The sequence below is a fragment of the Ammospiza caudacuta genome, chromosome 8 (genome assembly GCF_027887145.1).
Source record: "Ammospiza caudacuta isolate bAmmCau1 chromosome 8, bAmmCau1.pri, whole genome shotgun sequence".
NCBI classification, from domain to species: domain Eukaryota; kingdom Metazoa; phylum Chordata; class Aves; order Passeriformes; family Passerellidae; genus Ammospiza; species Ammospiza caudacuta.
This window is the reverse complement of record NC_080600.1, coordinates 10,943,650-10,969,091: the sequence shown is the minus strand read 5'-3', so window position 1 is coordinate 10,969,091 and position 25,442 is coordinate 10,943,650. Positions and strand designations below refer to the sequence as shown.

The 25,442-nt window shown below is 42.2% G+C and overlaps 1 protein-coding gene across 3 annotated transcripts in view; it reads left to right on the top strand.

The window, feature by feature from the left end:
- Positions 1-25,442, top strand: part of UNC80 (unc-80 homolog, NALCN channel complex subunit) — a 122,879-nt gene that overhangs the window by 11,366 nt on the left and 86,071 nt on the right. For 2 of the 3 annotated variants that reach the window (XM_058809301.1, XM_058809302.1), the window contains exons 6-18: positions 1,602-1,675; positions 2,188-2,327; positions 5,850-6,111; positions 10,258-10,392; positions 11,023-11,245; positions 13,088-13,228; positions 14,517-14,785; positions 15,393-15,746; positions 16,499-16,645; positions 18,477-18,624; positions 19,988-20,136; positions 22,630-22,796; positions 23,502-23,603. In XM_058809301.1, the coding sequence (XP_058665284.1) occupies positions 1,602-1,675; positions 2,188-2,327; positions 5,850-6,111; positions 10,258-10,392; positions 11,023-11,245; positions 13,088-13,228; positions 14,517-14,785; positions 15,393-15,746; positions 16,499-16,645; positions 18,477-18,624; positions 19,988-20,136; positions 22,630-22,796; positions 23,502-23,603 (2,311 nt within the window). The remainder of the gene's footprint in view (positions 1-1,601; positions 1,676-2,187; positions 2,328-5,849; positions 6,112-10,257; positions 10,393-11,022; positions 11,246-13,087; positions 13,229-14,516; positions 14,786-15,392; positions 15,747-16,498; positions 16,646-18,476; positions 18,625-19,987; positions 20,137-22,629; positions 22,797-23,501; positions 23,604-25,442) is intronic. The other variant, XM_058809303.1, reaches the window with a different exon arrangement.

Genomic DNA, 25,442 nt, shown 5'->3' with positions numbered 1-25,442 from the left:
TAAGGTTGTTTCCCCTTTAGAGTCAACTGACATTTGCATAATAATTAAATAGGAGATGGGAGAACCATCAAAAATAGGAAATTTGTAACTTGACAGTATCTCATAGCAGCCTGACATGAGTGAGGAAATCTTTCCCAAACTGGCACGGGACAAAAATGAGCAGTGAAGAGCACCCAGGTGGTTCTGCTGTCAAAAATTTGATTTCCAGCATGTTATGAAATTAGAAAACATAGTTTTCAAGAGAGTCCAAAGAAGGCCTAGGTTGTGAATTCACTTTTGGATACTGGAAGGGGTTGCTTTTCCTTTGTGCTTCAGCCATAGTGAAATTGGAATTGGGTGCGTAGGCTTCCAAGGCTTTGGCTTCCAAGTCTTTTTGTCTGGCTTAGTCCTAAAAAACCTCCCATTTTTACTGTTATATGTTTTAAGCAATAGCTCTTTATAATTGCTGTGAGGTTGTGAAATTGCAAGTTAGCTGGGTATTCTGCTGTACCATTGCTTCCAGTTCTCAAAAGCATGGAACTGTAATTCTCACAATAGTGAAAATGTAATTCACCAAATTAGATTTTTCTGATAACAGATCATTTTGGATGTCATATTTTGTTCTGAAGACTTTGTAGCCCTACTGGGAAAGTCCAGAATTAAAAAGGTTCAGGTTTTCCATATGATTTAAAACAGTCTTTTACACCTTGCTCTTTGTCCCTCCACTTCAACTTGTAGAATTAAAATATAGTATTTCAGCCCTGGAACTAACAGAGGAAATCAGTCCTAAGTTTTCTTTGACTATTGGATTTTTTTTCTATAGGTCTATGTGTGGTCAGAAAATCCCTAAAAATAGTTTCAGAAGTAAAGTCTGGAAAGAAAATTCTCTATGATATTTTGAAAGTTCTTTCAGCAGGACAGAAATACTAATTGGAATGAGGTCTTTTATGTGGAGGAAGATGCTGCTATCCTAGCATTTTCTCAAAGTGGGAAAAAATAAAGTAAAATTTACTTCAATTTTCTCTCAAACAACAAATAAACTAATAAAGAAGCTTTACAGTATTTGTTTTGCAGTGTCTCATTAACGGTCATACCTGCACTGTTTTCAACAGGATTTCAAGACTTGTCATACCAGTCTGTTTGATACCCTTGGTCTGCTACAGCATTATAGATCAAACTTTGTGTGACATTCATTTATTTCCTGTGCTGAAGGCATTTGGCAAATTGGAAATCACAATACACTCTGAGTGATGTAATCTAGAAAAGGACCTGAATATATATACAAATAGGATGAAGAGCTCCAAAATAAAAGGCACTACTCTGCACAGGAAACACACTTGATGGTGAATGGATTTAGAACAAAATTTATGTTCAAATTTAGTTTTAAAGAAATAGAGATTTTTTCAGTAGACAGTGTTGTTGACAACACAATGGAAAGAACTGAAAAAACTAACCCAGTCCTATTTTCTTTTTATGGCTGTGTTTAGTGCCTAGGAAGTTGGCAGCAGATAGATGGCTGGTTTTGTTTTCTGGTTTGTGCTTTTATTATAATACTTTATAATAGGTACATTATAGTGCAGGAGGCATTTCCTGAAATGTCCTGCTTTGACTTCTTTCCTCAGCCAAGAGAAGTTCTCCCACCAATAATCAGAATGTGACTTGTGAATCCCCTAATCTGGACAGTGGACATACTGAGGTAAATCCTGTGCTGAAGTTTGACAAGTTTGAATAAGGTGCTGAAGGAGGGGGCAAATAAATATTGCAAGAGAACTTTCAGTTAGCACCCTGAAGTATTTCATCTCCTGAAGTTACAGTTATTCACAGCTAAGGCTCCCAGCATTGTTTGCAGTGGAACCAAAGGGTGTGGGGTGTATCTGTCTGGATCTCCTTGGCCTTATCCTGTCTGATAGGATGGAAGCATGATCTTGTGTATGGCAGGAGGGTTGGAGCCTGATTTTAAGGTCCCTTCCATCCCAAATCATTCTCCTGGCCAAGAGAGCTGTACAATGTACGTTGTACCCTTTACTTCTACAATGCCTTTTATTGAGAAGCCCCAGGCTTGATCAGTTTTTCCATGGTTTTATGGTGTAAGTAACTGTTGTGTCTAAGCCCAAATTGCATTTATAAAACTAACCTGAGAGACATAAACGCATTTATATACCTGTAATATATTCATGTACTTATTTTCTTTTTTGCAACTATCTGAAGGGACTGCAGGTGGTGTGTGAGGCACCGCAGCCAGATCCTGTACCTCCAAAGGCTTCTGGTTCAGCATGTCATCCTGGAAATTCCTTGGAGGGAAGTGTGTCCTCCCAAACATCCCAGGAGAGAAGTTCTGCACATCCCAGGTACAGAGACCTTCAGGAGAAACTTGGGCTCATGTAATTCAGGGGTGGAGGTCAAGCAAGTCCATCTTGCATGCACTTTTGTCTGGACATGCTGAGGGTGCAGGATGTTGGTATCAAATTCTTAATTCAACAAAGCTCTGGGTGATGAAAAAGAAGGCAGCACTTGTTACTCAGTGCTGCTGTCCTCAGAAATCTCTAGCTAGCCTGTTGGGACTGTTTCTTTGGTCTGTTCTAGAATGTTGGAATTAAAGACTCAAAAAATAACCCTCAGGTTCACCCCTCCAGGCTAGTTTCACCTTCAGCCAACTGGTATATTATCTGGCTTCCTTCTGACCAGATTTTCTTACCCCCAGTAAAGAATTTCTGCAAGCTTCTCTCCATTGCGTTCATTATGTCTCCTTTGCATCCTGCTGCCTGGCTGGCTTTACTGACCCAAAGGAACAGACTAACCAAGAAGCACAGCTATGAAAATGTGCTTCCAGCTTGTCCTGCAGTGCTCAGACTCTGGTTTCCAGCTTGGCACTAATAAATTCATCTAGATTTGGGCACAGAAAGGTAGAAGTGGATTTTCAGTAGTGCTTGGACATTCAGTAGGGCCATAAAGTAAATCAAGATGAGTATTTTCAGAGATTTTGCAGAGGCAGGGCTGTAATTTTAAGTATTTATGGATTTAGGGGTGTCACTTGAACACCTGAAAGCTCTGGTCCTGTTGCTTATCTCTTTTGAGAAATGTCATGTCCAAAACACTGCAGTTTTAGGAAATGGCTTCATTACAGTGACAGAAATAGAGGATGGAGTGATTTTTCTGAATATCAGCTAGGAACAGCTCTGATCTCTCTCAAATGGGAGCTCAGGGCATTTTTTCACTGATGCAAAGGAAAAAGCGATTCCTTAAGGCTCTCATCCCATCAGGAATGAGATAAAACAAAATCCCTTGGGATTTTTAATCAAGCCTGTTGTCAGTTCTGGATCTGTATTTCTATTACTGTGAGCCAGTAAAACCGAAGGTGGGGACAGAGCTGCCTTTCTGTGTGTGAACACTACTGCTCAGAGAGTGCACAGCTGTAAAAAATAAGCAACCTTTTAAGGAGACAGAATCAGGTGATCAATTTATCAAGCAGGGCCTGGTTGTTGCCATGGGGATGAAGCTCCAGACAGGCTTTGAACAGAGCATCATTATGCCTCCTCATTTGCAGAACTCATTGATGAGTTAAAACTGTACAGGGAGCTTTGGTTGCCAAGCAACAGATAACTGTGGAACAAATGTTGTTTACTCTGCTTACCAACAGCCAAAGTGTTCCTTTGTCCTTGGCCTGGGGTTGAAGGAAGGCTGCTTTTCCACTTTCCCTGCAGTCACAGACACCCATCAGCTGATTATACAAGCACTAGGTTTTCCTCTAAATGAACTACAGAGTTTGATTTCTGGTTCTTCAGAAACTGTCTAAACAAATGGCTTGTTCTGGCCTTAGCTGAGTGTTGCTCCTTCACTCAGTGTAATTCTCCATATAGAGATGATTCAGTTTAATCCTGAAGCAAATAAACCACAGCCCTTTATCCAGCTGCTACCTTGAACAGGCTGCCTGGGGAATAAACTTTGCAGGAAGGACTTTAATTACAAATATTTTCTAAGGAAAACATGCCTTGCTCCAGCCTGTGAATAGGGGAGCATGAAAAGCTGTTTATTTAGCCCCATACACTGCTCAGGGTCCTGCAGAGCCCTTTGGCAATTGCTGCTGGGATGACAGGCTTTATTTCCTTTGCTGGGGTACTTTGAGTGTACTTCTGGCTTTTTGTAGACTATTTGCACTATATACACATAAGTGTGTGTGCCATACACTTTTTAGGAGTGTATAATCACTCCTAAACTTGGACAAAACCACCCTTCACATCAATTTTGTAGGGAAAATGTTACAGCATGTTCCCATTTCACCTTGTTTTCTTTCCTAAATCAGTTTTTCAGGTTTTTGTGACAGCTCATTTCAAAGTTGTCAAACTTGCAGCCTTCTTACCTGGAATACAGCACTAGGGGAGAAACTCTGAGTGTATTTTGTGTAGTGTGGCATATGCTGACACAGGCTGGGCTGCAGTTTCCAAGTGCCTCCAGCATTGGCTTGTGGGGCTGGCAGCAAACCCTCTTCTGCAAGTTTGAGCTCTGCATCCATGTGTTGATCCAAGCCCAGCCCTGACACCTGCTCCCTGTTTCCAGGCGTGTAAGATGGAGCAGGGTTCATGTGATTCCAGTTGGTGTCAGTGCTCCATGCACACTTCTCTCTCCTTTGCCAGCTCCATGCCTGCCTTGGGGGCACAGGGCAGAGATCCAGCAAAGCACTTCAGCACTCAGAGCTCCCAGGGGTCAGTGTTGCTGCTGTTCCCTTGGGCTTTCCTGGACCATGGCCTTGGATTCATCTGCTTAGAATGTGGTGGAGATGGGGATGACCTGTCCACACTGTTTGCAGAGTTGATAATAAAAATGGCTTTTAACAAAAAACAAAGCACCAGCCTGATGTGATAATTCTCAAATGCCTGAGAATATAGTGCATAAAAACACTCTTAATTTTTATAGAATCCCAAAGTCCCAGAAATAAGCAGGTCACAGAGGTGACCTTATAATATAGAGTGGAAACTTTCAAAATGCGTGGTCAACAGACCAAAAAAAGGAAAAAAATCCGGAGTTTCTGCACCACCCCCAGCATTTCACACCTTCTCTTACCATGTGATTCTCCTTCCTATGACTCCCTTTCACTTGCTTCTTTCTGACAGATTGTCTCCTGACAGCTAGAGACTGTCCAAAGCGTAGATCAGGCCAGTTGTACTCTGCTGGGAGAAAAGTGGTATAAAACATTAGGAATAAAAAGTTGGGGGCATTTTATTGCAAAAACATTTTCTATGGAGGACATATAGATGCCTTTGAAATCTGAACTTTCTAGATTCTCATTTATGAAGCTCACTACAGCCGCCTTGCTTTTGTGTACACTAATTTCTGCAATACTTAGGAACTCCCATGTTAAAATCCACTGGGAAACTGATAGGGCAATAAATTTATAATGAGCATTTTAAAAGGTGCTTTTCTCTAGAGCACCTTGGCAAAGAATGCTCATAATAGTAGCTTTTATTTATGTAGGAGTCAATTTAATTAGCTTAAAAGGTTAACTAACTTTGCTGCCTTGCCTGCTTTTTCTTAAGTAAGGCCTGATATGTTCAAATCTAAACCATTCCTAAATATGCATTGCTAGTATCAGAGCTGCAGATCCTCAAGGGTTTTCTGCTTCTTGCTGAACAAATTACTCAGCACAGGTACTGCTTATCTTTAGATCACAGTTTAAGAAAGCATCCCTATCCAAAAAAAACACCTAAGAGCATGTACTGGAGTCCTCTGGGACGCTGAAAGCCAAATATCCAGTTAGGTGCCTTCAATTATCAGTTAGGCACCTTAATCCCAAAGGACTTTATGCAGAGAGCTGGGTATCTAAGAGGGCCTAAGGAATGTGAGGGCTGACATTTCTACTCTGCCTTTTGGAACAGGGTGTCCTTGGTGATTCCCCCATGCCAGAAGTCTCGCTACGCCACCTACTTCGACGTGGCTGTGCTGCGCTGCCTGCTGCAGCCGCACTGGTCCGAGGAGGGCACGCAGTGGTCGCTCATGTACTACCTGCAGAGGCTGAGGCACATGCTGCAGGAGAAGCCTGAGAAGCCCCCTGAGCCTGAGGTTACCCCTCTGCCACGGCCTCGCAGCAGCTCCATGGTGGCTGCTGCACCCTCCCTGGTGAACACCCACAAAACCCAGGTGAGCGGTTGTGGGCGGTAAGAAAATAATTGCTGTCGTGGTGATGCTGTGGAGTGGCTGCTGGTCGGGTAGTGGTGGGCACAGCTTTGGTATGGGCTCACTTCCAGGTCATTCTTACAGTCAAATACCTGCATTGGTTCAGAAAGAGACCCTGGAAACATTCACAGAAAGAGTGGTCAGAAACTGGAATCATTTACCCAGTGAGGTGGTAGAGGCATCATCCCTTGAAGAATTTAAAAAAAGACTGGATGTGGCACTTGCTGCCATGATCTAACTGAACAGTTAGAACATCGGCTGGACTAGATGATCTTATAGGTCTCTTCCAGTCTTGAAAATTCTGTGATTCTGTGATTCTGTGAAAGGCAGAATTTGATGCAGAGGGTCGCAGCTGGTGACTGCTGAAAGCTGGAGCGTTGATTTGGGATAATTAATGTAGGGGGAACTGGGATGATGTTAGTTTTTAATGTGAGAATGTCCTTTTAATGTGAGAATGTGCTAATGCAGCTGTCAGAAGAAAGGGTTACCAACGCCTTTGCATTACAGTGTAATGGTCAGGACACACTGAGCTTCCCTGGTGTACTCCCTCAAATGAGAGGAAAGGAACTGCATTTGGTACAGGACTGCACACTTCAGAGAAACTCTTGTGCTAAAATATTGAATTAGGCTTGACAAGCAGTGGCAGTAAGCAAAAGCTCTCCATGTTACTTCTTCCACTATTATTACATAGCTTTTATATTTGCCAAAATAGTGTTGAGAAACTGTTCTAATAGGTGTCAAGTCCTGCTCCCTGTTTGCTGGGCAATGAGCCCTGTCTTCCTGACCTTGCTCCACTAAAGATCTTTGTGTTTGAGCTTAAATATTTTTTTTCATTTTGTGTTGTTCACCTGTTCCAGAGATAAAAAAAGAAATGTTGTTGCATTTTCAGTTAATCTCCTTGTGGATTTGTGCTACTTTTAGGTTGTGCCCTCTTTTCCTGTCATGTGCAGCAAATGCCAATTTACTTAGTTGATGCAGCTGCCTTACAAAATTTAGCAGAGATTCTACTTTTGCCATCCGATTATATGACACACTTGAATAAAAGACCTATTTGTTTTGCTATCAAATGTCTTTTTTTGAGTTGGAAATCTCAGAATTCTTGGTGTTTTTCCTAAAATTGATGCTTTTGGGGCTCTGATAGGTATTGACTGGAAGGAAGGTGAAATATCTTTTCTCCAGTAGACTGCAGATGCTCAAAATCTAGAAGACAAGCATAAACAATGTAAATATTACTACTGTTAGTTTTAGATCTCAGGACTTTATAGGCATTCTTACCATTATTGTGAGAGCTGCTGGTTACTTGGGGTTCTAAGGGCTCAGCAGCAGCAATATTGTTTAAATTGTGTTGTACTTCAGTGTCATTTCTATAATATGTTTCACCCCTAGAAAAGCTTAACATAGCTCCATTAGGCCAGGTGATAAGAATTACTATTCAATCTTAATCTGCCTATGCTTGTAGACTTTATAGGGTTGTTGTGTGTGTACAAAAAACCCTCCTTAATATCATCTCCTGGAGGGAAAATTGAAATACATTGCTCTTGATGTGTTTCACATGCATGTTTTGCTTTTGCCCTCCGATTTTATGACACGCTTGAAAAAAAGATCTGTTCATTTTGCTATCAAATGTCTTTTTTTGTGTTGGAAATATCAGAATTCTTGGTTTTTTTCTTAAAATTGCACTTGCTTTGGTTCACTGCAACCTGGTTGTTTTGCATATTTGCAAGTTTAGCTCCCAGTGCAACAGATAGTGCAATCAATAGTTTTCAGAGGTAATGTGAATGACATTGTCTTCCATGGGCACTGGCTGCACTAGTGTTGCCCTGGTTCTTCTCTTTATGCTGTAAAACACTTCCTTCCTTTTACAGCTCTCTTGCTTTTCTAGGCTGTTTCACTTCAGGAGACTCCACTGCTCTTCTCTAATATTGTTCTGTTAAATCCATTTGGCAATTCCACTGGGTACATTGTGGCTGCTAACAGGAGGGCTCTGTCCAGGGCATGCTTCTCTCCAAGGCTGAGTTTGAGTGCTTTTGGTGACCTCTGTGTCAGTCCAGTGTATTTTTGCCATACTTCTTTAAAATAGAATCCTGTTCCAGGGTTACAGCGTGTTAAGCAGAACAGCTGTGATGGAGGAACTGAAATGGTCTTCCAGGCAGCAAAACTTTCAACTCATGCCCCCCTTCTTTACAGCTTTGAGGTCTGAAACCTGTGCAAACACACAGAAGCAGCTGGGTTCTGGTTCATCCCAGCCAACTGCAGAAACTTCACTGCTGTTCTTACATAAGTCTCATCAAAAAAGGCTCTCTGCTAGTTCAGAGCAGTGAATGCCCCCTCCCAAAGGTTGGGATTTGTCCTTTCTGTTAACACAAGGGGTTGTGTGCTGAGCCTTCTTAAGCTTGTCTGACACAGGGCTATGCCTAAAGTTTTAGTTTTAGACTGTTTTTTCAGTCTAGACCTGAAATTCCTAACGTAGTGTCATTATTTCTACTCAAGGGTGATCAATAACTTCTCAAAAACATTGACACGCTGTGTTTCAGCAGGAAAGATATAAAGTGGCAGGCAAAAACTGAGTAAAGGAAAACCACCTACTAAACACCGACTTAGTAACCAATGGGCAAAGATACTTAATCCAAAATAATTTCACATAATGTTTTATAGCCTGAAGGGGCCAGAGAGCTATAAAGGCTAAGAAAAAAGCTATGTGGAGTAGTTGCTGGCCTCACCATTGAGAGTGGCTAGGGTTGAATCCTGATTTACTGTGTGTTGGATTTTATATGTGACTCCTCTGAATCTTTAATCATGTACACAAAGTGGTAGATAAGCATCCCTTTGTACTACAAACAGTGGTGAGGAGGAGACTTGCTGCTGTGTGTCTCCTACATTCTTGTGCTGATAAAATTAAGAGGGAGGATTCAAGGGTAGTCTTTGATTAGCCTGAAGCATCTCTGAAAAATATGTGACCCCCAGTATTTGGTGCTGCAGACACTAACTGGTGTTAGACTTCAGCTGCAAAGGCTTCACCAGGTTCTTCTGGACCTTGTTGGGCATAAAACTGCACACTTGTGTGCTGCAGAAGCTGGCTCTGCAATTTGCAGTCTGCCTAGGCAGAATCTAAACCTGTCACCGTGGTCACTTCAACTATCCCTGACATATGGCTATCTCTGCATTGAAAGCAGAAAGGTGTTTTAACATGACCTGCTTTTTCAGCTAAATGTTTCTGGTGGGACAGCAAAGAAAAAAGCATTCAATTGGAAAAAAGCTGATATTTAGGGAGAAGCAAATTGCCCTGAGGGAGTTTGGTCAGGTCAGCTGCACAAACATCTCATGGAAGATGGGCATTAGGTCTTTATTGAGAGCAGATGGCTGGAAGCTGAGTTTGTGCCAGTTTCCTTCTTTGCAGCAGGCAGGTATGGCATGTGGGGTTTGATGCTGAGGTGAGTTGGGTGAGCTCTGCTGAAGCTGGGGTGAGGGAGCCTCATGGTTTTTGCTGTTGTGGGACATTCTGTGATATAGGAAAGGGGAAGTTTCATATGAAAAATGATGCCTGGAGAGCCCTGTTATTACAAGCAAAGGATGTTTACTGATTTAGAAGTCTTAGATTTCTTTGAGTAAGTAATTTTTCTGAAAATTAAGTTTCTTGAAGGACAATGTTACTTATTTGCAGTTTAGTTCCAAAATGTATATTTAAAAGTGTATGTTATTAAGGGCATAGATCTTAAATGAAGCACTTTGCAAGGGGTAACCATTTTGACTGTTCATGAACTTAAACCATCATCTCAAGGACATAATCAGTTACTTAGAGTCTTACCTGGGATCACAGTCAAACATGTTCTTCCATGCCACCAGACCAGGCTGACAGCAATGCCTGAGGTTTTCTATAGTGTGCTGTACTTTTTTCCTTTGGTGACTGAAAGGTTAGACAAAGTAAATAATTCTGGAAGTTTCTAAATTTTGTTCATTTATTTTTCTTTAAACGTATAAGTGGTTTTTCATAATGAATTTGAGGTCTTTTTCTTCTACAGTGCTCCTATGATAGTTCTAGGAAGTAGCTCCTTTCTCAAAGCTGATAATCCTCTGTTTCTCCTTGTGCTTGTCTTCTTTTGGGAGCTGCAGGATCTTACAATAAAATGTAATGAGGAAGAAAAGTCACTAAGCACAGAGGCATTTTCCAAGGTTTCACTGACCAACTTGCGTAGACCAGCAGTTCCAGATCTCTCCACAGACCTGGGCATGAACATCTTCAAAAAGGTGAGTGAAAGAAAACTGCACTTTAATTCACCTGCGATTCAGCACCTCGGTGTCTCCCTAAGTAGCTGCTGAAGGTCTGCTTGGACTATGTATTCATGAGGTCTGCTTGGAATGTATATTCATGTCATATGTGAGATCATCATCCCTTTTCACTAGAGTTGATTCTGCATGTTATTATATTGGTTTTTATATGCACATCCTGAGCATAATGCTGAAGTCTTTATTCGAGTAATTGTCCTGATGGAACTGCATGACAGGAGGCTGCTCAGACAGTGCCGAATTTTAAGTGCCAGTGCTCACTGCAATTCCAGCTAATTCAGTGAGTTCTGCTTTTTTTCCCTTGCCTTAGCTCTGGGTTTCCAACCATCCATTCCGTGCTCAAGGTCAAAGAATGCCATAAAATTATCCAAGGGCATCCATCCCAGCCTCAGGCAAGACCGAAATCCTTCCAATGCTCACAGGACCCCAGCATGCAATTAGACTCTGCCGTGGGAAATGGCCAAGATAAAATGCTCAGAGTGGAAAGTTATACTTGGGGAAATATATCTGTGTTATCTTTTTCCCTGAAGTGGTTGCTTTCCATGCCTCAAAGCTTCTTAACTGCTCCTGTTTCTGGTCCTCTTGCTGCAGTTCAAGAGCCGCAAAGAGGACAGGGAGCGCGAGCGCAAGGGCTCGATTCCGTTCCACCACGCCGGCAAGAAGCGGCAGCGGCGGATGGGGGTGCCCTTCCTGCTCCACGAGGATCACCTGGATGTCTCCCCCACTCGCAGCACTTTCTCCTTCGGCAGCTTCTCTGGAATCGGAGAGGACCGGCGTGGCATGGAGAGGGGAGGGTGGCCCACCACCATCTTAGGTGAGGCGTCGCTGGTCTGCCCCAGGCTCCGTGTCGCTCTTGTTGTGAACATTCCGAGATCAGCAGGGGCTGTTTCTTCATCCAGCCCTTTTGTCACCCTCTGTTCCCGGTTCTGTTTGCTTAATTAAAAAAAAACCCTCTTAATTCCAAGACTGTTGTTGAGTGGAATTGAAGGCTGTGAGAACCAGAGGCTCAAGGATATTTGAGCGGATGGAAGAGCGAGGAGGTATCTGTGTGAAAAGATTGGGCAGAATGTTAAAGCATAAGCGAGTACACTGCGTGTATTTTCACTAGGATAACATGGCCTGGAGAAAGGATGTGACCCAATAGTTTATTTACAGCTTCAGAGGCCTTTGAAAGTATAAATGGACTGTGTGGATGAGTGGCAAATAACCACTGTGACTGATCATCATTAGCACTGATAACCTGAGCATAGCATTGTAACTTGTGCTAAGCATTGGCATTTTCAGTGCCTTGAAGGGAAGCAGTGAAGAAGTCTAGGAAAGGGATGAGATTGCATTCCTGAGAGTGGGAAGCTACCAGGGCATAAATGTTTGCATTACATATCTGTTGGTAACTGTGTGGTGGTGTTCACAGGGGTCCCAGGACAAGGGAAGAGATGAGAATGTTGACTCCATGTTCCAGAAGGCTGATTTATTATTTTATGATATATATTGTATTAAAAGAAAATGATATACTAAACCTATAGTAAAGAATAGGGAGAAAAGGATTGCATCAGAAGGCTAGCAAAGAATGGAATGATAATAAAATCTTGTGACTGCTCAGAGTCCTGACAGAGCTGGACCTGTGATTGGTCATTAATTAAAAACAACCATGTGAGACCAATCAAAGATGCACCTGTTGCATTCCACAGGGGCAGATAGTTTTTGTTTTTCTTTTCCTCTGAGACTTCTCAGGAGAAAAAATCCTGGCAAAATGATTTTTTCATAAAATATGTCTGTGACATAACTGCTCACAGCAGACCTTGAAGGACTTATGCTTCAGTTCACTTTTTCTCTGAAAACTTCTTTACTGGAACAATAGCTACTCTGGAAGCCTGTAGTGATCTCTGTTCCACTTGAACACCACCGTTCCTGTGTGATAGCAAGCACTACACAAGCATTGCATCTTCAAATAGATCCAAAGAATTTTTATATTCCCTTCTTTAAAAGAGAAATCTTTGAAGACGCAGCAGTATCATTATTATGACAATTATTACAACAGTATGACAATTATTAGCAGCAGTGTCATTAGTATCATTAACAGTGTCATTAGTATGCCGAAAAGTTCTATTCACAGTTTTCCTGGGGTGCATATTGGATAGAATATAAATAGGGTATTTTCTCAGTGAGGCTTACACTGTCTTGATATTGCAGAGGTACAGTGTTTGAACCTAAAAATTTGTTACTTCAAATTTCTAAGTTCACTAAACAGTGGTTTTTTTTGTATTCTTGAAGAATTTAGTTTACCTTAGCACTCCTCTAAAATAGTATATTGATTTTGGGGGAAAGAGGAGAAGGAACTAAATTCCTATACATGCCCCAAAGGGTGGAGTGCTGACCAGTCTTATTTTCTTGAAGGTGCTGTTGGTTAAGAATGCAGGTGTCTGCTAAACCAGTATGTGCTGAGGGGAAGAGCCTTGCAGAGAGTTTGGACCATTTTGTCTCTATGTCAATGAACCCACATGAGGGATCCCGCCATAATCTTTGGTTCCGCTTCACAGCATGATGAAAAAATCTTGATTTTTACAGACTCCAATCCTTTAATTTTTAATCTCAGCTGCTATCTCCAGCCACCCCTCATGTAGCTAAACAAAATCTCCATTTCCTGTGTTCTCTCTAGGGAAGTTTACCAGGAGGGGAAGCTCTGACACAGCCACGGAGATGGAGGGGCTGAGCGCCCGGCACTCGCACTCCCACCACACGCTGGTCTCTGAACTGCCAGACCCCTCCAACAGCCATGGGGACAACACAGTCAAAGAAGGTAAATTTAACACATCAGGACAGCTGCTTCACTGAAATATCAACCCCAAAAAGTGAAAGGAAGAATTACTCTTTCTAATGTGTGCGACTAACTGATTTTTCCTTTTTTGTTTCTGTATCTCTTGACGGGTTTTATGTACTATGAAGAAAAAGGTTTCAAACAGTTCATGTTTATCTGGAACACTTTTTAAAACAATTGGTGGCCATCAGCAGGGAGAAGGCATGGTTGGAGGTTTTCTTGCCTTATCACAACACAACACAAAAGTGTGAACAGAAGCTTGGCATTGCTATCTTTAATGGCAGCTAGCACAACTGCACAACCTGTCAGGAAATGTGATTGCCACTCTGGCAAGTTGCTATGTACAAAATAGAACCAGTCCATCACTGAGTCACTGTTTATTAAATGTATTAGATGCCATTAGTTCATTAATATAGAATATATTTATATTCAATAGCCACAGGAAGAGATTCTTTGTTATTCTCTAACCCTTTTACTGTCCTGTCTGGCAGATGGTGGTCTAAACAACCCTATGGGTGTCTTTCTGCACTAGAGGGTATATAAACCTACTTACAAAGCACTAGGTGTGGGAAATTATGAGCACTGGGACCTAGAAATCAGCATGACTTTTAAAAATATGAGACATCCTTGATAAAAAATTGCTCTTGAAGCCAGCTTGCTAACCTGAGCAGTTCAAAGTTCCTGTCTCTGAACACTGTGAGCTCAAGACTGCAGTGCCTTTCTCATCAGACAGCTATTCATTGTGGAGATGGTTTAGACTGTCACAGGTATTGTTATTTTCAACTGGTGTGATGAAATTTTCCAGATTGATGTGACTTGGAAAGCTGTTTCAAATTTGTGCTATGGTGCTGCTGCCTTGACCCCTGCTGCCTTTCAGCTGCAGAGTTCTTTCTCTTTGCCTTGCAGGGGCAAACTGCTGCTTTTGAGATGAGGCACTGGATTAATGCAGAGAGAAAAATCCTTTTGGATTAGATTTAGAATGTCTGAGTTGCCTGATCTACCTGACTGCCCATTTAACATCAGCTTGAGCTGCCAGAGAACTGAACTGCTGGAACAAGCTTGGGGTTGTTCTAATTTACACTGTGTTAAAAGAAGAAATGAGTTTACCTTTGGTCACTGTGCATGTGATAGGAATTAGGAGTTTGTGATTCCTTTTGGCATTACAAACCACTTTAGGAGCTGCTCCCTTTAGGCAAGCTCAGCCTTATTTTCTGTTGTGTAGCTGTAGAGATAGAAATTTATTTTCAGGTCGCTCTTTTCCTCCCTGCAGTGCGGTCCCAGATCTCCACCATCACCGTGGCCACCTTCAACACCACCCTGGCCTCGTTCAACGTGGGCTATGCCGATTTCTTCAGCGAGCACATGAGGAAGCTCTGCAACCAGGTGCCCATCCCCGAGATGCCCCACGAGCCACTGGCATGTGCCAACCTCCCACGGAGCCTGACAGACTCCTGCATCAATTACAGCTGCTTGGAGGATACGGATCACATTGATGGAACCAGCAGCTTTGTCCACAAGAATGGCATGCTGGATCTCTCGGTAATTGGCAAGGAATGAGGAAAGCCAGGTCCCTCTTCTGTCAATGTAGCTGTTCCATTGAGATCAGGGGTTTGATGGGCTTTTCCTTCACATCTTTATATGACTTCTCTCAGCAGTACATAAAGGTCAGTCAGATACATTTGTGCATACCCTAAAAGTCTCCTCTGAGAAACTGCAACTCCTGTTACTCCTTGCAAGGAGCGCATGTGCATGTGGAATGCACACATCAGATCTTGAGTGGCTGTGTTCCTGGGGCATGCACCAAATTCCCTATAAAATAGTATAAGACTGAGTAGCACCTTTCTTCTAGCACCTTAAACCTCACTTTTTCTGCTTTCCCCTCAATGACTTGCCAGCTCTTGATGCACTGAAGCAGTGTTCTCAGGCTCACAGATGTCATCTCATGGTTTCCTTTTCAGCCTGACTGTGCCCAGCCCGTGGTTTATTGTCTGACATCTAGGTTGTAGGCTTTTGGTATTTAGGGTTGTGTATTATTTGTTCAGTTTGTATTGTGCCCGCTCTAATGACTCTCTGGAATCTAGAATCTTTAAATATTACTAGGAGAGGGAATAATTCTGGCTTTAAATAGGATGTTTGAATCCCTCAGGTGGTGCTGAAGGCTGTTTACTTGGTTCTGAACCACGACATCAGTTCGCGGATTTGTGACGTGGCACTGAACATTGTGGAGTGCTTACTGCAGCTCGGTGTGGTGCCCTGTGTGGAGAAAGTGCGCAGGAAGAGCGAGAACAAAGAAAACGAGGCCCCTGAAAAGAGACCAAGTGAAGGCTCCTTCCAGCTTAAAGGGGCTGCTTGTGGTTCAGCCTGTGGGTTTGGGCCACCTCCAATTAGTGGAGCTGGAGATGGAGAAGAAGAAGGAGGTGGTGGAGGAGGTGGCGGAGGTGATGGAGGTGGTGGAGGAGGAGGAGGGCCGTATGAGAAGAATGACAAGAAGCAAGAAAAGGTATGTCTTGCTTCTCTCTTTGTGCAATTCCAAATGTACTTTAATATCTGTTAAGACTGAGTATGCATGTGTATGCAGCTGCCCTTCTGTTTTGTTGTGGTGCTCACTTGGGGTTCTGCTGAGGAAACATGATTAGCAATTCAAGCACTGTAACTACTGCAGAGAAGCAGCTGCCAAAAATGAAGTTTGTGAGCCTGGCACGGACATTTTCAATATCTTCACAAAGTGTTTGCAACCCTCGATGACAATTTTTTTTTCAGGTTTATTATTCATAGCTTGTAAAGGAAAAATGGAACCCAGTATGTGAGCACGGTTTCTTTTTTATTTGATTACTAGAAGTCTTAAATACTTCAGTATTGCTATGAGAATTGGACAAGAGATGCTATATTGCTGACCTCTGAAGCTGCAACTTATAGGAGCATAATATCTAAGACATTTTAAAAAGAAACTTAGTTTTCTACTCAGTCAAGCCAGTTCTGTTTTTCAGGGATAATTTTTTGAAGTAAGTTCTGAATGGTATGCATAGCAGCATGTAGGGACTTCACATTTATAGCATACTTTTTGGGAGCTGAAAAGGAGGGGGCTGGTCTCTAAACTTGAAAAATAATTGGAGTAAACACTTCAAGAATAACAACTCAGTGATGGAGTGTCTGAGATGAGAAATGGAAAGCAGTTTGTCAAAAGTAAAATGCCAACAGAATGCCAGTGGTTGTGCCAGGGTTACCCACTATCCTTTCCTCTGTGACCCTCAGGATGAAGGCCCATCTATCAGCACCCATAGGCTGGCACTCACAATGCTGATCAAAATTGTGAAGTCCTTGGGCTGTGCCTATGGTTGTGGAGAAGGACACCGAGGGCTCTCTGGAGACCGCCTGAGACTCCAGGTATTTCGGGAGAATGTAAGAGAACTAAAGCTCATTAAAGTGTCCCCCCTTGTACTGCTGAGATGGCTGCCTGCCCCCTCTGTAGCTTTCCCTGTATTGACAGTAAATGTGTTGCTTTTTGCCCCGGCTCACAGACTGTGTTGCAGCCCAGCCGTAGCAGATTTTCAGCTGTAGCATTGCCTTCCAGTCCCTGGGGCTTTCTAAGGGCACACCTGGGGACCAGGGTGCTTCTGGCCACCCCAGCAGATGGGTTGGGACAATACATGGGAGCAAATTCCATGTGTGAGCTGGTGTTAGTAATTTTTCACAGGATAGTACCCCAAAAGTGTATGCTACTTACAAGAGGTGCAGCTGTCTTGGGTTGCCTATGTAAATCCAAAAGTCTGAGGTGTAAGTATGTAAGTATGTCCACCTTTGCTAGTGGTGATTATGACTGCTGGGCTGCTCCATCAGCTCCTGATGGTTGGAGTGCACTGTATTTGCACTGTACTTGTTCTGTTGTTCTGCAAGGAAGCAAAAGACTCACTCGTGCCCTTTTTGAAGAATATTGTGGGTCATAACTGTAGGTTCCTAACAATTTTGGCCCTGCCCCAGTCAAGACATTGGAAAGTGCCCAGAATGTAGCCCAGACATCAGATTTAATCCAGAAGAATTTGTCTCCTTGAGATCAGTCCAACTCCCTGTTAAATGGGAGCCTTTCAAAGGCCTTCTCAGTGCGTGCCTCTTCCTCACCTTGTGTGCTTGCAGAAGGGAGCATTTTCCATGACTATAGTGAGAGTTTACTTATCCCATGGGATGTGTGTGAACCACATTCTTCTCCATGGCTTTGGTTATCTTGAGCTGTGCCAACAGAGCTGTAATTAGATTCTGGGCTCTGAGGCTGATTTCTCAGAGATGGATTGGCTGCTCTGTGTCCTTGCAGTGTTCTTGTGTTAGCTAGATTTCCAGGTGCTGCAGGAGTGGGCATAATTGGACAAGATGGATGAGAGAGTCCTAGTGGTAGCAGTAGAAAGGCTCTGCACAGAGCACTGGTTGAACAGGTTCCATATTCATCACCATGTCAGATAGAGTTTTCCTTTGGAGCTGAGCCAACAAAGCATTTAGACCTATGCATAACATCAAGTATAAATAAATAAGTCTCTTGGAACCAAGATTCTTATCAGGCCCATAGAATTGAGGAAAACATTTCTCTACATGTGTAAGTCTGCTGCATTTTCTGTGTGTTTGTCTGGCCAAACTGCTTTGCATGCAGTGTTTGTGTTGACTGTGTGGACAATCATGTCTGAGTTTACTGGAAAGTTAAGCACCCTATTGTAGATAACAGGAGAGTTCATGTTTCCTGTAGAGATGATATTTTAGATTCTTTTAACTCCAGGCTTCATGGGGTCCCAGTAGAATGGCTAGTTTTGTGATAAGAAGTTGACAATTAATAGTTTTTAAGTAAAAAGTTAGTGTTTTGTAGGATTTAAATTGGATATAGGGGCATTCAATAGATTGGGTCTGATCTGGAGGGTGAAAATCATATGCCTGAGGCTAAGAACCTGTTCCACCAAGGCACTGAGCATTGACAGAGGTGGTGCATTCCCAGTTCATTTACATCCAGTGAGACTTTGCTTTGGGGTTGGGCACAGGAAGAGAGGACAGGAGATAGAGCTGGTAGTGGCTTTATCACCACCTCAAACAGTGGCACCCATACTTTGGTGCCGAATTTCTTGGTGGCTCCAGAGGTGAACCTGTCCTGTTATGGGACCATTGACAGACAGCTAAGTGCAAAGTCACCTTGTTCTTGTTAGCAAAACTTGAGCTTGTACTTTGATGTGATATGATTTGATGGGCACTGTTGCAGGCCCAGAACTGCCTGACCAAGCTGTACAAACTGGACAAGATGCAATTCCGGCAGACCGTGAGAGATTACGTGAACAAGGATTCTCTCAATAACGTGGTGGATTTCCTGCATGCTTTACTGGGATTCTGCATGGAGCCAGTCACTGACAGTGAGTACTCTTGGCATCAGTCACTTGTGTGTGTCTTAAACTGTGCCATCACACTTGTGTGTCTTAAACCGTGCCATCAGAAAGAAGCCCCATTCCTGTCCTCCACAAACTACAAAATGTGATTTGCTGTTCTCAGAATATATAAACTGAATCCTTAGGCAGTGGAGGCAAAGCTCTTTGGATCTGACCCCCTTGCCTCTAGATCTTGTGGCACACAATGCACCTGACATTGAAGGGCTCCCTTTGATTCATCTTACCTCTTGTTCATGGCTTTTCACAGAAGAGATTTTCATTGAACCATGCCTGGGGCAGGAAGTTTTCTGCTTCATGACATGACAAGGCACCAGGGGGAATGGCCAGTTTAATACACAGTTTTTTCTGAATAAGGAAGTATAATGGAGCTTTAAAACCCTCTGGGTGCCTCAGAGCTTAGAAGGCAGCAGAGTAAGCAGCAAGAGCTGCTTGAATGAATGAGAATATGGACACACATGCATATGCCTGCAGTTACAAATGCATGTGTGTACATAGGGGGGTTTGAGGATTTTTTTAAAATCCTTTTTGTTGTATTAGAACAATTAAGTATTTATGCTTGGTCACTGCATGAAGCAACATTCAAGAGTGGCTGTTTAACAGAGTAGGAATAGCTCCTCTGAAACACTCAGAGTCTGACTAATTTATTAGCCTGTCTTTGGTGCCAAGAATTTCAGGGAAAGCATCAAAGAACTTTATATAGCCAGCTTTCATGAGGAAGATTCCCATATGACATTTCCCTAAGTATTCATCAATTATTGACTGGCTTATTCTTTGAAACATGACAGCCTATGCAGCTCTTGAGAGTCTTTTCTCTCATCTCAGGAAACTGGGATGTTTTTTGTAATTCATGTAAATGCGTAATTATTTTTTGAGTGTTTCTGAAAGTTTGGTGTTCTTGTGCACCTTCCAAGAAAAGCATTCCTATAGTTCAGAAGATTTTTGTTTCATGGGTGTTGTCACTTTGCTGCTTAATCAAACACCTCTTATCCCTTAGAATGGTAACTAGAAAAACTGGAGTTATTCAAATTTGAAGCCTGTTCTGCACTTCTCTAAATGAGAGATGCCAATGGAACAAAGCTAGGATTGTCCTGATATTTTCAATCCTTTTTCATAATGCATCTATTTCTGGGAAGTACTTCATATTTATCATTCATTTTACCCTTTGTTTCTGCTATATTTTTTGTGGAGTGGGGCTGAGAGAACTGAGCATAGGATATTAGGTGGGAATATGTCTCATATATCATAATCATAATTCCTTTATGTGTGTCTTTAAGCCCTCCCTTTTAAACTGTTCCCAACAAGATGGTTTGCTTGTACTTGAATTTTACAGATAAGGCTGGATTTGGGAATAACTTCACCACAGTGGACAACAAGTCTACAGCCCAGAGTGTGGAAGGTATTATTGTGAGTGCCATGTTCAAGTCATTGATCACTCGCTGTGCATCCACCACACATGAGCTCCACAGCCCAGAAAACCTGGTAAGCACTTGATACCAAGTTAACAAAGTGATTGTCTCCCTGTACTGGGCACTAGTGGAGCTGCATCTCAGAATCTGGGGACACCCTGAAGTTTTCTCCCTAAAAAATGGAAATGGGGCTGGGAAAGAGTCTGGAGCACATGTCTTATGAGGAACAGCTGAGGGAAAGAGAGTTGCTTAGCCTGGAGAAAAGGAGGCTTAGGGGAGACCTCCTTGCTCTCTACAGCTTCCTGACACAGATTGTATCAAAGTGTGGGTCAGTCTCTTGCCCCAGGTAGAAGTGACAGGACAAAAGGAAATGGTCTCAAGATGTATCGGATGAAGTTTACATTAGATATTAGGAAAAAATATCTTCACTGAAATGGGAGGTCAGGTATTGGAACAGGCTGCTCAGGGATGTGGTGAAACTGATGCCTTGAGAAGGCTCACCTGGAACAGAGGCTAGATAGAGTTAAAGAATAAAGCAGGGATTTATTAAAAGGCCTCAGTGGATGCACCTTGGGCAGCACAAGAGCCCAGCCAGGGCTGCACCCAAGATGAACCCAAATGGCCAAAAAATGGACAACTGGTCACAGGGTCTCTCACTTTTATAAGTTCTGGTCCATTTGCATATTGGAGTTAATTGTCCAGTTACAGCTTTAGCCCATGCAGTCCCATCCTTCTTGTTTTTCTCTCTTCAGTCTCCATTGTTTGTGCTCTTGGGCCTGAAATTTGGATCATTTGTCCTTGGTCCCCAACTAGAGAAGGAATTGTTTTGTCTCCCTGCTCTGTGAAGAGAGATTACCATCCCCTCATATGAAAAATATAAAAGCTCCAACCAGAAATGATCAAAATAGGATTGTGATCAAAATCACTATGCCTGAAGGGATTTAAAAGATATGAATGTGAGGCAGGGACATGGTTTTTTGGTGGACCTGACAGTGCTGTGTTAATGGTTGGATTCAAGGATCTCAGCAGTCATTTCCAACTTCAGTTACTCTTTGATTCTAAGACAGCAGCTGCAATGAATCACCTTTCAGCAAAGTCAAAGGCAGTTCACTTGGTTAACCATGTGGCCCTCTGGTGCTAGACTGTGTGAATTACTGAACAGCATCTTGGTAGATCTTCCCAAGTTTTAGGCAAACATTCAATTTACTGAACACGTGGAGGAAAGGAAGTGTTCCTTTTTACTATGCATGTGCTGTCTTCCCAGAGCAGTCAGTAGACTGAGTGACATAAGTGCTCTTCTCCCACATTGGTGTACCCTAGCAGCTTGTCTCAGGCCATCTGCTTTATTGTCAGAAATTAGGATTTTTCGTGGAAGCAAACAAGAAATATTCTTGTATTCCATCGTTACAGCAGAGCTGTAGAGACACTGAAGTCCAGCTAAAGGGGCAGTAATGCTCTGTGAGAAGTAAAACCACATAAATGCCTTGAAGGAAAACCACATTAATACTTAAATCAGCAATGTAGTCTACCTATGTCCAAATCCTCTAGTTCTTATGGATATTCCTCCTTTGGAATGTTTATTGTAAGAGATTATTTGGTGGCATACAGAAAAACATGCCCCATTATTGGACCTAGATTAGGAGCACTAAGGGTAAATTTTTCTTATAAATTGTGTTTCTTTCTAGAGCCTGTTTTAGTGTGAAGCTTATCCCTAAGGGTAACACTGTTAATTGTGACTGTATGAAGAATACAGCATGTAGAGCATGTGTGCAGATTTGTTGTTGCTTTGTCATTGTTTAAAGTTAATCTTGTCGTCAATATCCTGCTTTAAAAAAAAAAACCTTAATCAGGATACAGGTGAAATTATAAATTTGTTGAGTTTTTTTTGTTTGTTTGTTTTTGTTTTCATTTGTTCCTTGCTGAGAATTTTCAGAATAATCCAAGGTCTTTCAGGAAAGCTCACAGATCAAAATTCAAGCCCTGTAAAACTGTTCCCTCCATCCCCTTGCCCCCTCAGATATAGAGGTGATTTGCACATCACAGATGTGTATGGATGTTCAGAACTAAAAAGGGCTTTGAGTGTAGGAGGGAGGTTGGGGAATGAGTGAGTCATTCCTCTCTCTTCATATCATGTGAAGCTCTAAAATAACAAAAAAAAAATCCCAATATATCCCTGGTTCTGAAAAAAACATGCAGTTGTTTGCACTCTACGTCCTCTCACATACACCTGAGGTATTTTGTGTCTTTTAAGTTTGTGGTCTAGATGAATGGTATAAAGCAAACTTTAAGTTTGTATCTCACTCATTTCACAGGTTTTCTTTTAGCCTCTGATACCTCTCCATCTACAATATCCCAATGCAGATCATGTTGTTCTGCACTATGAGTTTCCAGCCAAAAACCACAAACCATACACCTGAAGAGTAGATCACACAAGAGCCAGAGGAGAAGTTATGGCCTGGTGAAGTACCTCAGAAAGTACTGACTCTCACTCTTCTTTAGAAACTGCAGACTGAATTTGTTTTTGTTTTTGTTTTTTTTTTTTTTCCCATGGTGTCTTGCTGCTCAGGGCTTGTACTGTGATATCCGACAGCTGGTGCAGTTTATCAAGGAGGCCCATGGGAATGTATTCAGGAGAGTGGCACTCAGTGCCCTCTTGGACAGTGCTGAAAAGTTAATACCAGGAAAAAAGACAGAGGAAACAGAGCAAGAGCCAAAACCTTCTGGGAGCAAAAGGTGAGTGTCAGGAGGGAGAAGGTAAATGACTGACTTGCATATGACTCTATGGCTATCTGTGCCAAACACAAATATAGGAAGTCCCAGAGGATTGTTTTATATTTAGAGCTTGTCAGTTCTTGATGTACAGACTTTTGCTGTGGCAGCAGCCTCCTTTAAAATTTAACGATCTGAGACTGCAACAAATTTGCAGAGAAAATCATTGGCAGTGTCATATAAGAGGCATAAGAGAACAGGAAACACTGGGACAAGGGGAGGTTAAGAGAACTAAGAAGCACAGTGTCACTCCCAAAACACTCAGTGCATGTACTTTTTAATATGCATCCACATCCTTTGGGATGTGTACCTGTTTTTCTGACAGGCAAACCCTGGTATGCAAAACAAGTCCCAGAAGAAATCTAATACTGACATGCTTCTTTATCAAAAAGAAATTTCCTCTGGTGCTTTGAGGAATTTGTCATATTAAAATGTTGAGAAGAAGGATTAAGAGAGTTGAAAAAGTCCTGAAAACCTTGGCTTTGCTGCTAGGAGCTGAAGCCTTTTTTTGGGAATAATATGTGAGTTGCTAAGGAGAGAGTGCCTCTCTAAAGCTACTTTGCAGGTTTCCATGTGCAGTTCTGTGTGATGACCATGAGATGGGCCATCCATTTGCTTTGGCTGACTATTTATCTTATGTAGATCTTATCTTTATCTTACCTTGTGTAGATCTGAGGCAGGAAGTGTCATCATTGACAAAGGGCAGGCCTCAGCTGCCCCTGATGAGTGCCGGAGTTACGTCTCAAGCCGCCCCATGCAGACTCCAGAGCAGTAAGTAAATATATAAATATTGAATTGTTCAATGTGTTCATGCCAGCAACTCCCTCCTAGGGTTGGTGCAAAGGGGCAGGAGATCAGACTCACCTGCTTGGATTAGTACAGCAAACTGTTGAGTGTCTACACAGGAGCTTCTGCAACCAACTGGGTAATGCCTATTTTCAGTGCTGCCAACTGCACCCATCCTGATTTTGGTAGGGAAACAGCAGAGGTTTGCAAATGACAATGCAGGAGATTTGTCAATACTGTGTACCATGCTACCAGAACATGTTAATTCCTCAGAGATTTAACCACTACTGTTCTCAAAGATTCGTTTGTACTCCTGGGTGAGGATTTTATTATTTTTCAGCTTCCATGTTGTTGCTCAGAGGCATTAATACTTCAGTGAGAGCCTGTCCATTCCTGACCTGCCTTGGGCTTTGAAGATTGCTGTAGTTCCCTTTTCAGCACAGGGAATCAACAAGCTGTTGGCATCGTACATCTGAAATCCATGTCCAAAGAATTCTGCCATTTACTATTGAATTAAACTTAGGCAATACTCTTGAGAATTTTAGAAAATTATGCAAATGGCCAATGATCGCTAAGTAATTTTTGGGCAAGTCATTTAACTCCTCTGAATACATGTGTGTCTTGTTAAAGAGCTTTGAGATGCACTGCATGAAGACATTGCTTGCACAAGGGCCCAGAGCTCTACATCACATCCTGCCTTAACTGAGCCTGCAAAGTCTCACTATTGCTGAGACAGCAGGGATAACACAAAGCCTTTTACTGCTCTGCAGGATTGTAGCAAGTTGTTCCTCTCTGAGCCCTGCCATAGCTGTGGGACATCTCAAGAATATAGTAAAAAATGTTGTCCCAATTCCAATTCTAAATGAGCTGTCATCATGTCCTAAAGCTTTCGGGTACAAATGCTTGTAGAAATTACTAATGTGGTCTTAGTTCATTGTGACATAAAGAAGGTGGTTTACTTTCATGTGTAGAAACTAAAAATTGGAATGACCTGTTCAATGGATGTTGTGAATGGAGAGGAGAGCTTAAACAAGTCCTTCCTTTGACTCAGATTTCTGGCAATAACTCTTTTTAGGGGCAGCCTGCACCACAGATTGCTCTCACTCCTCGCGTTCTTAGTAACAACCAATTAGGTCTATTACAAAATGAATTATTTATTTAATGGACACAAATTTAACTGTCATAAGATTTTGACTGATTACTTACTACACAGGATAAACAAAAGAAACACTACTAGTAGATGAACATTTTGGTGCACTGTAGTAATAAGGTACCCATATGACAGCTAGAGAAGAAATACTTTAGATTAGGATTCAATGTATCTTACTATCTGTTTCTGGTGGGGCATACATAAAAAATCTTTTGCTCTCAATTTCTGGAGAAGTAACCACCAGGATGCATCCAAGCCTGGGGAAGGAGCCCTACAGGTTTCCAGGGAGTGTGTAGGAGACTTGTGCCTCCATGAAACTTTGTGTAGCTTTTATAGTTGTAAAGTGTCTCTCAGTTAAGGATTGCTCACTTATCTCTTTACACCTCACTCTCAAGGTCAGGGATGTACACTGTCTGATAATAACCAGAGAGAACTCCCTTTTGGGCATCTGTCTGGCCTGGGTTATCTCACCCATGTGCACCACGTGTCTGATGGACAGAGCAGATAAGCTGTCTATGCTAGAGGGGGATGATGTTCTGCCACAGTGCCTAAGGGCAGAAAAGATGGTTATTTTGTGTCTTGAACAACACTGAGTGTGTTGTTATGTCCCACTAAGAGCAGTGTATTTGGAATTCAAAATGAAACAACCTCAAGCAATAGAGAGATTAGGAGTG